General features: G+C 43.5%; 1 protein-coding gene across 3 annotated transcripts; it reads left to right on the top strand.

The window, feature by feature from the left end:
• The first annotated feature begins 410 nt into the window (after positions 1-410).
• Positions 411-10,848, top strand: LOC115061060 (protein MLP1 homolog). 3 transcript variants are annotated; one of them, XM_029529278.1, is made up of 10 exons: positions 411-478; positions 1,239-8,223; positions 8,322-8,424; positions 8,533-8,599; positions 8,684-8,792; positions 8,921-9,052; positions 9,246-9,335; positions 9,703-9,846; positions 10,001-10,185; positions 10,281-10,848. In XM_029529278.1, exons 2-10 carry the CDS (start codon positions 1,240-1,242, stop codon positions 10,447-10,449), a joined length of 7,983 nt encoding a protein of 2,660 aa, XP_029385138.1. In that variant the 5' UTR covers positions 411-478; position 1,239; the 3' UTR covers positions 10,450-10,848. The 3 variants fall into 3 exon arrangements, with proteins under 3 accessions (XP_029385138.1, XP_029385136.1, XP_029385137.1); XM_029529276.1 differs by lacking the exon at positions 411-478 and adding an exon at positions 521-796; XM_029529277.1 differs by lacking the exon at positions 411-478 and adding an exon at positions 521-796 and having other exon boundaries at positions 8,687-8,792.
• Positions 10,849-14,939: the final 4,091 nt, after the last annotated feature.

Raw genomic sequence — 14,939 nt, forward strand, 5'->3', positions numbered from 1 at the left:
TTTTGGATTTTTGAAATGTAGACTTCTGAATATAAACATTTCCCAGTAAAATCCCGACAGTTCACACATTTTTTGATGAATACACGTTCACGATCAAAACCAGTGACAATATTATTGCATACAATTTCATCTTATGTTTTTGTTTTGCACATTATAAAATCCTTCAGCTCTATCCACAGCCACATGGAATAAATACAGAATAAGTGTAACAAAAAATGAACAAAAATCTGTGCATTTATCCAAATAAAAACTGGAGGGATATATATCATGTAAGGCTTTAGATTATAGTGATTTTACTCTGTTATTAAAACACAACCAAAAGGGCACAAGCAAACAAACAAACAAAAAAACTACAACCTGAATTCTGTGTGAGGATGGAGGACTGCTACGTCACATCCGCCGTTTCCTTCCGGAAGTAGAGTTAATTTTTATTCACAGGGAAAAAAAACAGCTGTTGTTTAGAAAGAAAACATCAAAAGTGAGTTTGTTTGACGCACGCCGTGCCTTTGTCTCTTCCCAGACGCCGTTATCGGGATCGGGGCTGCCTAAAGTGTGAACTCGGTCTGCGTGGCCGCTGTTTGGACTCACTTCAACAGCGACTCTCGTTTCGCGCATTTGTTGCGAGTTGGCTGCTGCTAGCATTAGCTCCGCTCACTGTGGACTCCTCGGCTAGCACGCTAGCCGCTCTGAGCTAGCTATAACTGACCGTGTCTGACTGTCTGCTCCGCTCCCGGTGACAACAAGCTCTGTCTGCTGTCAGACAGGCAGTAAGAGCCTTTGTGCAGATGGTGGATAAGTGAGTAGATGTAGATCGTACATTGTGTGACTCGCTAGCCACCTATTTCAACTACGGTTTTATCACTGTTTATGTCCAGTGTTAGCCAAGCTGCCTGTGTGTAGGGAAAACACCACGGATCAGGAAATGTATGTGCAAAATGCAACGCAGTAGATGATCAGATAATGCAAGTCTCAAGTGTTAGTAACTGCACATCTGTGTCATTTGTCTTTTTTTGTGTGGTTTGAAGATTTGGTGTTTGTTCAGCAGGGCTTCATCACTGTGCTGCTCCACCAGGGGGGGAAAAGAAAGTACACCAATATGAGTATTTGCTAGTTGTGTTAAATAGTAATGTTAAGATTAACCTGCATGCATTTTGTTATGCTGCCTCAATTGTGTTTCTTCTGACTTATATAATTTTATTTTGATTTATTTGTTTGTTTTGGTTTTTTTTTACCCATAGAATGCCGGCCCCAAAGAGAGGACCAGCTCCTCATGATTCTCAGCCTAAAATGAGGAAGTTGGATGAGGATGGTGAGGCACTGCCGTCCAAAACTGCACCAGCTACCATTAATAGAGCCCTTAAAACAGGACATACACAAGAAAAGGCAGCAGCCCCCCGGACTAAGAAAAAACTGTCTACTTCAGCGGAAGAGGGAAATAAACCAGCCAAGTCATCCAAACAGAGCTCCCCTCCAAAGGATTCCAGCAACACCGTTTCTGACCCGCCTCTCAAAAAAGCCAAGCTCCTGAATGCCACAAGTGCCTCCTGTGGAGAAGCTCCCTCACAGAAAGCTAGCTCCAAAACTCCACTGAAGCGAGCCGCCTCCACAGAGTCTGATGATGACTTGAGTAGTGATGGTAGTAAGGTGGACCTCTTTAGAGAGAGGGATGACGGTGATAAGGCCCGCTGCATCAGAAAATATTCAAACAAAACAAAGCGCAAGCCTGAGGAGTCACCGTCTGACCCACAGGAAACAAGCCAAGGGTTGCCATCTGCACCTACAGACCTTATACAGATGGACCATAACTATGGTAGATTCTCAGATTTGCCAAAAATTCAAACTACAGTTGAAGCTGAAGCTCACAACGAGATAAAAGAATCTGTCATGTCTGTTACTGATCCAGAAACACAAGAAAAGACAGAAAATGCACATGTAGACTCAAAGGAAACTTCTGTCTGTCTGTTGGGTAGCACCAAGACTAGTATCATCTCTGAGCGTGCAGTTGAAGAAAGTAAAAATGAGGAATTAAAAAATTTAGAAAGTGAAAAGCTCGTAGAAAATGAAACACTACCATTATCCAGAGAAATCTTACACACTGTTACTGCTACTGCTGCAGATGCACCTTGCATCATGCCAAAGGCTAAGGAAAATGAAGACAACGCAGAGTCCCCAAAAAGCCAGAAGGATGTAGATGACAAAACACTAGTGTTGTCAGTGGAAACACTATGTTCAGGTTCTGGAGAGTTTAATATGAGCTGTGGTATAGGTGCAGACCAGGCAGATGAAAAAACTGGCTCAGCTTTCAGACCAGAAAGTCAGACAGATGTGAGCAGTGAAACTGCAACAAAGGAGGAGACCACGGAGTCAGTTTCTGAAGGGATGAAAGTGAAAACTAAGGAGGGTGAACATGAAATGAAGGGAGCGAGTGAAGCAGCTGGTGTCTCAGTGGAGTGTAAAGATACGAGCAAAGTAGATAAATTAATGTCACATCAAACAAACTCTGCACCAGAAGAGATCCTGGTAGACAACAGTAATCCAGAGAGTCAAACAGATCTCAGTGTCAAAATTCAAGTTACTTTTAATGAGGAATCAAAATCAGTGCACATGGCAAACCAAGTGCCAGATAAATTTACCAGCTCTTGTGATGCCGATGTGAACAAAGTGGTTAGAAAGTCCGAAGAAAAGCTTGAAGAAAGTGAAATGAAAGGAGTTGGAGTCCAGTCGACCCAGTCTGTTTCTGATCCTGGGTCTTTAGTGCAGGTGCAGCTGAGCCATGACGTGACAGACAAGATGACTGACAGCTGTTCTGAAATATTGACGCCGGATTGTGGCAACGGATTGGCAGATCGTGAGCAAAAACAAATGGAGGTGCTCTCTGAATGTGTTACAGTCCCAGCAGGACAAAAAGACATGGACATGGGGTATAAAATAACAGAGGGGCTGTCTGACTCAGCAGTTCGAGTGGCTGAAGAAAAGCTGGCAAGCCACAAAGTTAAAGATGTCATAACAGAAATACCTGCAGATCTTAAAGGAGATGTGACGATAGCAAATTCTACGACTGCAGAAAAGGGGGAGATGGATTTTGAGTATGCGATTGCACCAAATGGTCAAATCAAAGTGGATACACAGGCTGTACTGACATCACGCCAGGAGATTTCTATCCCAGCGTCTGCTGTGGAGACACAAAGCCAGAAGAGCCAAGAGGTCTGTGAACCGGTCACGGGTATAGCTACTGAATATAAAAAGGGGCACATGGTTGAAGATCCTAAAATGATGGAAATTGATAGTACATCTCTGTCTGAGATTTCTCACCAGGCTCCTCAATTGGAAATACAAAATGAGAAAGAGCAACAGAGTGAATTAACTCCAGATATATACGCTGAGGTTCATCAAGTCATCATGACTGATAATTCAGAAAAAAAGGAAAACTATGACAGCAAGAACTCTGAATGTGCTGGAGAACTTCAAAACAAAGTGGAAATACAAACTGTGACATCAGAGATGTGTGATCCAGATCCAACACCTACACTGGAAATGAAAAGGCGGGACAGTGCAGAAGTGAGTGAACCCATTGGAGGCTTACTACAGATGTCTGATGAAGGGCATGCAAATTGTCATGAACTTGATACCCAATGTGTTTCTGCTCCTGAGGATGAAACAGAAGTGGCTATGCAGGCAACAGCTCCATTAGTGGAGCTTTCTAATGTCACATCTACAGTGGAAGTACAAAAGCAGACAAATCAGGAAGTCAGTGAACCTACCTCAGACCCATCTGGTGAATTACAGGAGAATCGCGTTGTTAAAAATTCTGAGTTTGTAGAAAATGAAATCGTACTGAACTCTGAACCTGCGGCTGCAGTAGAAAGTCAAATTGAAATGGAAACATGCGCAAATTTGACAACAGACAATTCAAATTCAGCCCCTTCAGTGGAAACACACAAAACAAGAGTTGTGATGTCAGAGGTGATATCTGACATGTCGCCTACAGTGGAAGTCAAAAGCCAGGCAGTCAGTGGACATACCTCACACATACCGACAGATGCTCATGACAAACTTCTGATGGAAAAGGCTCAAAATGGGAAGAATGAACACAAGATGAACTTTGAATTTGTGGCTGCACCAGATAATCAAATTGGATTGGAAATGCAGACTACATCAACTTCTGAGACTTCGGACCCAGCCTCTTCAGTGGTAGAAATAGATCCGAAAAACCAAAACGAAGTGGAAATGGATACCACGATAACACAGGAAGTGTCGAATGTAGCACCTACAGTAGAAACACAAGACCATGACAGCCACTATGTTGAGCCTGACCCACCTGCAGAATATGTAACTGGACCAGATAACCAAATGAAAATGGAAATGCAGGTTTTGTTAACATCAGAGATTTCTGAAGGGGAAATACAAACTCACACAAACCAAGAAGACATTGAGCCCAGAAGGGACACACCTGAAAAAGTTGAAGACAGCCAAAAGATTCCTACAAATGAGTGTACTGAAAAGGAAGACCAGGCTGCTACAGGATGTGTGAGTGCTACAGAGAGTACAGTAGAAATGGAAGCGCAGACAACACCAGAGGAAATCTGTAATCCCATGACTGAAGTGGAGCCACAGAACTATAGAAGTCAGGAGGTCACTGAACTCACCACAGACAGTGAATTTCAAAAAGATGCAGTCATTGCTTCTACTGAGAGTAACAAAAACAATGAGGCTATCACTGAATGTGTTGATGCTACTGAGAGTCAAACTGAAATGAATGTGGAAACAACAGCAACACAAGAAGAGATTTCTGATCCTGGATCTATGGTGGAGACACAGGACCAGGGGAGTGAAGAGGTCAGTACAGACAATGACGTCCAAAGAGATCTCGGGTGTGGAAGTTGCAGGGATAAGGAGAATGAAGATCAGCCTATTGATCAGTTTGTTGATGTCCCAGAGATCCAAACAAACATGGACAATTCTGCAGCACCTGAAGATGTTTCTCATCCAGCACCTGCAGCAGAGCAACAAAACTATATGGAGGAAGTCACTGAAAACACCACAGCCTTACCTCTTCCTGTGACTAATTTGGAAAATAAAGTAAATGAAAATATGATTGGGATACAGCCCAGAGCTGAATATATCCAAGGGGATACGGCTGTAATAAGGGGATCAATAGAAACCGTTGATTCTGCCTTAGAAGAGGAATCGGGGAAGAAATTGATTAATGAGGCCAAAGAAGCGGCAGTAGTCATTTCTAGTGATAAGTTTGACAAATCAGTTGTTATTGAAGGACAAGCAGCGGGACCTGGAAGCAGTGAGGTAATTGTTTGTGACCAACCTGATGACAGTGATGTTGTAATTCAGCCATCGGAGGAGCAGATTAAGATGGTCGATGAATCAGAAGTTCGACCGCATGAAAACCAGATAGTGTATGAGCCCATTAGTAGCCCAGAAAGCAATGACGGTAGGGAAACATCTACAGCATCAGAGAAGCATGATGGTGTGTCTTTACTGGGTATAAACAGCACAGAGCCCCAGCAGATAAAGGAGGATGCATCTAATTATGAAGACAGTGAAGACATTAGTGACCCAATAGTGGAAAATGTGAAGGAACAGTTTTGTGTATCTGACAGTGAAGCAGTAGTTGAAATGGAAGTGCTAAACAACAGCGTGTCAGAGAGTCGTCTCCCTGCACAGCTGGAGCAGAGCAGCATGGATGTGGATGTGAAACAAGTTGAAATGATCGGCTCTAGTGATGATACCAACGCACCAGATGGTCGCTCAGAAGCCGCAGCAGAAACAAGTGAAAGGAGCAGTTTTCCACTGTGCGTCAGTGACGCAGAGTTCTCTGAACAAGTGCAAGACAATGTCGGACTTCAGGAGCGTGCAGATGTCACAGTGACGACAACTACAGCCCCTGCCGTAGCCGAAATATCAGGTGGAGCATCTGAGGAGTATGTGATATTAGAACCAGTCCCAGAGAGTGAAATTCCCTTTGACATCGTCACTCAAGCAGCAGCTGAGTCAGGTTTGTCGGCCTCACTTTCAGAGGAGATCAATCCAGACAGTGGATTGGTGGGCGAAGAAGAAACTCTCTTAAATGGTTCTCAACCAACCGTCTGCCCTGACACAGACGTATGTGCTACGTTAACCAGTTCAGATGAGGCTAAGGAGAACAGGGTGAGGGCAGAAATATCAACCACGGAAGGTTTTGAAGTTCAGAATTCTGACCAATGCAAGCAGTCATCGTCTGACATGATGGATGTTAATACCACAGAGGCAGATACAGCAAACTCACATGCTGAAGAGTGTAATTCTGTGGTAATGGAGAAAGATGAGGGCAGTTTGAATATACAAGAAGTCCAGATTCTGGAGGATATAGAGATCGGTCGTGAGATTGTAGTAGCAGAGGAAGAAAATGAGGAAGACAGTGACGTTAAAATAATAGAAAAGCCCCCGGAAACACTGGACGCAGTCCCTTCTAAAAAGGGAGATGAAAAGGTTAATGAGAAAAGTAAAGATGAAAGCAGTGGAACCAACTTGAAGCAAAACAGCACATCTGCTGAGAAGGCAGAGATTGATAAGAAGACAAACGAGCCAGAAAAACCCAAGAAGCAAGAAATGAACACACAAGCCAGAACCAAAGCTCGTCTGGCAGCTCTGGCTGAGCAAAAGGCTGCAGCGTCAAAGAGAGCTGCAAACAGACAGCAGCTGAACCTCTTAGCCCTGTGTCAGGAAATCGCAGAGGACATTGCCACAGACAGCATGCTATTGAAGAGGATAGAGGAGGAAAAACAAGCAGCAGCGGCCAAAAGTGAAGCCAGCAAGAAGGAAAGTCCTGTTACTGTTGCTGTTACTGCGCAGGATCCAGATGCTGCTAATGTTGCAACTCCTGCTGGACCAGAAGAGTCCTCTGCCTCAGTTGCCCCTGCTCCAGAGGCATCTGCACCGCAGCCCTCCACAGCTGATTTGGCTGAAGCCAAGCCTGATGCAGAACCTCAGAAGAGGCGTTTCTTCATCACACAGATTTCAGTACCGCTAAAAGCTCATGAGAAAAAGAAGCTAACCAGATATCAAAGGCTAAGACAAGTTGAACTTCAAAGAGAAAAAATGTCCTGGGCTCGTGTCAAGAAACTAAAATCTGACCAAGCAAATCAGATGTTTTCGGACATGGACTGGCAACCACCTCTGTCTGCCATGTCTTCGCTTTCACCGAGTCCTGTGACAACACCACCTCCACCTTCAGCCACTCCATCAAAACCTTCACTTCCCCCATCTCCTACCACAACGAGCAAACCGGCTACACCCACGACAGAAGTTCCCAAGCTTGAGCCCAAGGCTGAACCGATCAAGCCAGAACCTACCAATACAGAAATCACCAAACCTGCACCTGCTAAAACTGAAACTCCTAAACCTGAAGTCCCTAAAACTGACGCTCCCACCACTGAAACCCGAAGGGTTACAAGGCAAAGTAAGGCTCAGGCTGCTAAAGCGGCCCCTACTCCAAAGCTGGCCCCCAAAGCAACCAGATCAGGATCTAAGAGGACCCTCCCAGCCGTACCCCCTCCCATGCCCAATGGACTTAATCAAAAACAGAAGCCTGTTGAATATAAGCCATACAGACCCCGGCCCAAGTATTCCCCTGATGACTTTGAGCTTGATGATGACCCGCTACCAGCAGCTCCAGTGAGACCCAATCCTCAGTCAAGGCCCACAGCACTGGCACGTCCCAATCCTCAGTCAAACCTCGTCGCTCAACCCACACCTCAGCCAAAACCCACAGTTTCATCCCAACTTCATCCCAACCAGGCAAAACTTAAAGCTCAAACCACACCTGCTGGACCTCAGACCTCAGGCCAGTCAAAGCCCAACATCTCGGCTCAGCTAAAGCCTGCCTCGTCCCAGTCAAAACCTGCTGTTGCAACACCCCTCCAGTCAAAGTCCACATTGACGCCTGCAGTTCCATCAAAACTTGTTCCCACAGCTAAAGCCCCGTTAAAGTCTCCTGTCCTGATGACACCACAGTTGAATGCTGTTTCAGCTCAAGGCCAGCAAAAGCCTGCTGCTTCCACTCCTCCCCAGTTAAAAATCACTGCCGGCGGAGTTGCAGCTCAGTCGAAGCAGTCTGCTCCCGTAACACCTCAGCCAGCTGTTTCGACCGCATCTGAGACTAAACCAAATGCTGCTTCGCTGTGTCAGAAAACCACAAATCCACCAGCATGTGGAGATGGTAAATGCAAAGTAAGTCAGAGATGAATTCTGCTCCGGTGTATGCCACAGGTAGCATGTTTGAACACACTGTCGATGTCACTTATCTGTTATCTCTCCTGTCTTCCTAGGCTACAGCTGATCCTCTTTCATCCACTCCCACCTCTTCCCTTTCCTCCGATGGGAGTGTGAAAGTGTCTGAAGGCAAACAGCAGTGTGAACAAAAGCCTGCAGGTATTTTCTAATTTCCACTTGGCATCTATTTAACCCTGTCATATATATTTGTTGCGTCATAAATGCTTTCCTGATTCTGATTGTGCAAAATTGTACCTTTTCTTGCAGTCGCTGGTGTCGGTCCTTCTTCAGAGGATAAGACAGCAGAGGGCACATTGGAAAAGCCTTATCAGGAGTAAGAAGTTGTTCTTAAAATGGTTTAATGTGAGGTTTTTTTCTCCAGCAATAAAAAAACTAATATGAGGTGTGTTTGAATCAGCAGAGAAGGAAATTCACAGAATGGTGGGACTACTCTGTCTGATGCCTGTCTGCAAAGAGAAGTCAAGAAACTAAAGGATGCAGACAAAGATGGCACCCAAACTATAATTGTAAGTGCATTTATTCATCTGTTCTTCCCAAATCGTTCACAGAATCGTTCATATACATCTGTTTGCAATGCTCGAGGAAAGTTGAATATCTTCTTGTACACAGATTTGTGGTGTTTGTTGCTTCATAGGATGCAGGACAGAAGCATTTTGGAGCAGTGGCCTGCAGTGTGTGTGGGATGCTGTACTCCGCTGCCAACCCTGAGGATGAATCTCAACATTTACTTTTCCACAATCAGTTCGTCAGCGCTGTCAAATATGTGGTGAGAGCACATTTTGTTAGATTACATATATTCTGTTTCTGTCTCACAGAACTGAGTCATCGGGGAAAAACACTTCTGTTTACTGCACATGGTAAATAAAAACTAATAAGAAACTAAGCAATAGGAGTGTTGCCGTTGAACAGCGTCTCTCTGTCTCTCTCGCTCTCTCTCTCTCTCTCGTGTGCTTTTTCAGGGATGGAAAAAAGAGAGGATTCTGGGAGAGTATCCAGATGGAAAGATCATTCTTGTCCTGCCAGATGATCCCAAATATGCTCTGAAGAAAGTATGTTTGGAGGAAGTAGTCTTTTTGCTGCTTGTCACTGTTGTTGGCTGCACTGCTTAGCCAGCTGTATATATTTCTATAGAGAAATAACTTTTATATAGACTAATTCAGTATTTTACTGCCTAACTGAAATAGCAGCAGTGGCTATCTTTCCTCTGATAAATTTTGATGGTTAAACCAACACCAGCTTATTGTTTCATGTGTTTAATCAACTGTAAGAGCTATTAATTAGACTATCAAGTCTCGTGTACTGTTACAGTACAGGATATTGTACAGTATGTGACATCATTCAAAGAGTCGTATCCTGGGAGACTGTTAAAATCTCTGCTTGTTATTTCTTTAGTAAACAGCAACTGTTTGTTGGCAGGTGGAGGAGATCCGAGAGATGGTGGACAATGACCTCGGCTTCCAGCAGGTGGAGACCAAGTGTCCCTCTCAGACCAAAACCTTCCTCTTTATCTCCAACGACAAGAAAGTGGCTGGGTGTCTCATAGCGGAGCACATACAAGAGGTGAGACATGCCTGCTGATGTGTGTGTCTCAAGTGCTTTTGTCCTCTGAGGTGTTTGTTTGATGTATAAAAAAAAAAAAAAAACAACTAAAATGAATGGACTTTCTGTTTAATTGTGGACTTGCCCCATGATCGCCTTTTTTGGTTGCTTACAGGGGTACCGTGTGATTGAGGAGCCCATACCGGAGGGCTCAGAGAGAGAGAAAGTGATGTTTGAACGTCAGAGAGCTTGGTGTTGCTCCACCACGCCAGAGCCAGCGATTTGTGGTATCAGCCGCATCTGGGTTGTCAACATGATGAGACGCCAGGGCATCGCCTCACGCATGCTGGAGTGCCTCAGGTCAGTGAGTGTGCAAACCGCCAAGATTTGATCTGATATTACCAGAGAACAGGTGAAACATAATTAACACTTTTTGCTTTGGCTCTTCTGCACAGGAACAACTTCATATATGGTTCATACCTGAGCAAAGATGAGATCGCTTTCTCTGACCCCACTCCTGATGGGAAACTCTTTGCCACAAATTATTTTGGCACCTCTCAGTTTTTGGTTTATAACTTTGTGAGTGGACAACACTCCTCCCAGCCCAAAACTGATGCAGTATGACAGTCACCAGGAACGGTAATGATGGATTTAACTGACTAGCAGGACCCACCCTCACTAAAAAGCGTCTGACATCATTATTTGCATAACAATAAAAAAAACAAACTGTAAATTACTCCTTGGAGAGGATACACATTGGTTTAAATCTCAGGATGAAAACAACAAGGTGTTGTTGAAAAATGTTATGAATTCACCCTTTAATCTCTCCCTGCATAGTATTTTCAAAAAGAGTATTTTCTTTATACATTTTTAAGCGAACAATTGGTTTTATTAGAAATATAGAGTTTACATGCATGACCTGACAGCAATATAAAACAATAAATCACTTTAAGTTTTGTTTTTTGTCTCATCCCTGAGAAGCATAAGATCAACTGAATGCATTAAATAAACAGCTGGTATAGAGTTTGTCCTCCTTCTTGTAATCTGGTTTTTTACACCAATATCATGGAATAAGCTACGACTATATTTAGGGTTTTTCCATCTTCATCTCTCAACAGTTGAAGAGTGATGTTGCCTTTGTCTCAACATCCATAATGTTTTAAGGCCACAAATACACAATGTACATGTACATTTTTCCCCCATTCAGTTTCACCATCATGTTTTCTTGTAACATTTCATATGTAAATCAATTGATTTTGTCGTCGGGACTCATTTCAATAATCTGATGGAGGAGATGAGGGTTTGAACTGTAGCTTGGGCATTAGATGTGTGCTCTAATTTTCTTAGATCACCTCACCTGAACTCTTTAGTTTTCCAAGCTGAGCCATATACTGTACACTATTAGCAGGGCAGTGTAGCCTATACTGTATGAGTGATGTCTTTAATTCATCAAGGCTGCCTATTGCTTCGTGCCTGAATGAATAATGTGTGACTCACCATGTTGATTTGTTTTCTTTTCTTTGTAGCCATATGTTGCTCTGAGCAGCATTGGCCTTTTATTGAATTAGTGTAGAGCATCATCCTCCTAGTCCTTAGTAACAAATGGAAATGTATATCAAATTATGTAGATTTATGCATACTATAATAAAATTTATAATGGAAGATGAGCAAGATCGTCAGGCTCATGTTTTAAATGATATTTTAGTGATGATAAAGGTTGTCCAGTTTGAGATATCTGATTGCAAACAGGATCTTTTGCTCAGTGGTCAGCTTGAGGGGTTATGATGAACTTCTGTCTCTCCACAAATTCACAGATTCATTGTGATCCATAACTCTTATTTTCTTCGTTCTTGTTTCAGCAGTTGCTTTTGGACGGATGTGTCATGTAAGAAAAAGAAAGTTGATTTATACGAAGCTGTTATGTAAATATTTATTTAAATAATAAACATTTTAAAATGTTGCCGTTTGGTTTCTTTTCTTGGAAGAAACACTGATACTGAAGATACACTTATGAACCAGTGCCATCTAGTGGGTGAGTCAATGATGTATAAAAGATTTTATAATTACACTGTTATTGTTGTGGATTTGATTCCCAGGCCTGGGGTCTGTGTGTTGGCCCTTTGGTGGACTGGTGACCCCGTCCTCACCCGATGTGAGCTGGAATTGGATGAATGAATGAATGTCCTATCATGAAATGTAATGTTGGAAGTGTTTTCCGTCCCCATAAAGTTAAATGCGATTACATTTAAATTGTAGCATTAATGGCATATACATCACTTGGATAAGTGTAAACTGGTAAATATCGTGCTATTTTTTTTGTATTTGCAGACGTAAACACTCCTCTCTTAGCGCATTCCTCGACACTCCTGTCACAACATGGGCCAGCTCGATGGCAACTTCTGAGAAACAAAACAACCTTAGAACAACACGGATACTTCCTCAGGGAGAGTGAGAAAACAGATTCCTGCTCCTCCTCAGAGATCTGATACTGATCAGCAGCAGAAAACGGCTGAACTGAGCTCCCAAAGGTACCTCTAACACAACGCTCACCTTGGGCCTTCGACTTTTACTCACACACAGATTAAGTGGTTATTCTGGTTGAGACTAAATACACAGAATATGTTTAATTCCATTAAGGATCCATGGGGGGTCATTTGGACTTCAAATTCAGGAAACAGTCATTAGAGAGTGAAGAACGAAGACAAACAGCAGTAAATGGACAAATTTATTTTTACACTTCAATGTTAAGAGATAAAATTGTCACAGCTGCCACAATGTAAACAATATAACCATATATCCTAATCATAAAAGTTGTGTTAGAGATATGTGATAAGCTAGGGTGAAAATCAATAAATATCTTATATATGCTGTAGATAACCAATATATACAAAACAATATTAAAGTATTTACCGACAATTTCTACATGATTCACACAACCTGTTTTATATTCACGTCAGAAAGAGTAGCGCAGCATCATTTTGAGCTGAACTCCAGGTCAACCCTGAGCTGTGACCACCCGTTGATTTGGCCTCGTTGTCTGACATCTGTGGAGACTTGATCTGCTTTAATAGTTTTAAATCAAGATTACTGTAATTCTCTGTGTACTTGTTGTGTTCACAATCAACCAATAAGGAGAAAAGAGCTGCTCTGGTGAATGGCAAATACACAATCAAGGTGGTCGCAAATCTACAATCTTTACACTCTCCAAAGAACAAAAACTGAAAAGTTGTAACACAAACTCCTGACGTGCATTGTCGAATATGAATGTAATCCTTTGGCTTGTGTAGATGTGACACATTGTTACACATTCAGTTGACATATGACAGTGTGTTATGCCAAAGCTATGGCAACATTAAAATGTAGGCACCAAAGATGAGATCATATACTGTAGCCCAACAACGTACACCTAATAAAAACAACAAAAAACACTCCCAGTCCTTATTTTGTGATTGTATGATGCAATAATTCATGTCCTTACAGGATAGGACAATGCTGACCACAAAAATTGTACAGCAAGTCCAACACGTCCGGCTCCTGAAGCCTCCGGTTCACGACGCCTTGGCCTTTCCCAGGCTGCACCACTACGACCCCACCATCCGATGGAGCCTCCATCACTGGGTGCACTTTGTTATCCATCATCTTGAAATCTGTTACACCAACGCTTGGAAGCTTGCCATTCCTTTCTGCCCACATTTTGCTGTCCTCAGCGTCTATGACGCTGTCGCCGTTGGCGCTGCTCTTGCTCGCTGTACTCAGGTCATCCTGACACACGTCTGAGTCATTAGCGTGGGGCAAAGAAAAGTACGTGCACTTTCTTGAGAGTGATTTTGTCTGGTCTTCCACCTCAGACTTGGTACTGAAGAGTGAATACGTAGCATTCTCTTCTGTATCCTCGCACAGTCCCTCACCAAGAGGAGACTTTGCGAAGGCTTTGTTTATCCCCACTGGGTCTGAGACAGATTTTCTGATCAGCGTGTTTTCTCTCAGGAGCCACCGTCCACTGTCGATAGGAACACTGTCTCCGGGCCCAACTTGTGCGTTGAAAGCAATGCATCTGGTCGCTTCACTCAAGGTGTCCAGAGCATTCGTGGAGTTGAAGTAAGACAACTCGGACAGTGCTTTGGATGGAGCTAAGTGGAAGGGGGAGAAAATGCTGCAGTGCTCTTTCTTTTTCTGCTTTGGTGCAGATGGTGGTCTTTCACACGCCTCCCCCTCAGGATTAGCATCTTTCTTGCCATAAAGCCTCTCAATTGCCCTCCTCACAAAGCCTTTGGTGATGGATTTCCGTCCTGAATCATCCTCACCACTGGACAGCTCACTCGACGTCTGAGACTGATAGCCACCACTAGCTGAAGTCTCTGCTCTTAAGTCGGACAGCTCTGATGCGTTCCGTGTTGGGAAACGTCTGCATCCATGCTGAACGTCTGTGGCGCTCTTTGCTAAGAACATTTCCCTGATGGATCTGACCTTGTTGCCTTCAGGCTCTGTGGTGATAACGCCGCTGGAATCGTAGCTGAAAGACAACGATGACTGAGGAGCTGATCGAGTGCACAGAGTGGACTGAGATGTGGGAGACTCAGAAGGTGATTCCTCAACATCCGACTCCCGGCAGGCATTTGTTTGAGAAAAACGTCGCACAGCAGCGGTATCTGTGACATTTTCTTTCTTTTGCACATCTGCCGCCTGCTTTTCCAGGAGGCTTACCCTCTCTGCAACAGACTGGGATATTCTTTCGTCACATTGATGCTGGACTTTTTCAGCACCCTTTTCACATTTTGTGAGCTTCGGCTGTGCAGGAACTTCCTGGTATTCTTTACAGTCCATGTTGACTTGTTCCTCCTCTGAACTGGACTCTTTCTCATAGTAGCTTAATTCTTCCTCAACTGAACTACTGATTTGCTGATTTGTAATCTGCTGTGCCTCCACCTGCTCCTCAGAGCCACTGTGGTCATTCCCACTGTCCTCATCTGCATTAAATCTATAATGCTCTGCTAAACTATCAGACGTTATCAAGCTGCTGCTGTCTTTTTGGGTAAATAAAACCTGATTTTCTCTCGAATTGCTTCCAGCTTTTCCAGCATTGGAGTCCTCATCTTCTGAGCTAACTTTGTCCT

The sequence above is a fragment of the Echeneis naucrates genome, chromosome 20, assembly GCF_900963305.1.
Source record: "Echeneis naucrates chromosome 20, fEcheNa1.1, whole genome shotgun sequence".
NCBI classification, from domain to species: domain Eukaryota; kingdom Metazoa; phylum Chordata; class Actinopteri; order Carangiformes; family Echeneidae; genus Echeneis; species Echeneis naucrates.

Excerpts from the sequence above, each read along its gene's own strand:
- LOC115061060 (XM_029529276.1), top strand. Across the intron at positions 9,053-9,245 it reads TCAGCGCTGTCAAATATGTG|GGATGGAAAAAAGAGAGGAT; the intron begins GTGAGAGCACAT and ends GTGCTTTTTCAG. Across the intron at positions 9,847-10,000 it reads TAGCGGAGCACATACAAGAG|GGGTACCGTGTGATTGAGGA; the intron begins GTGAGACATGCC and ends GGTTGCTTACAG.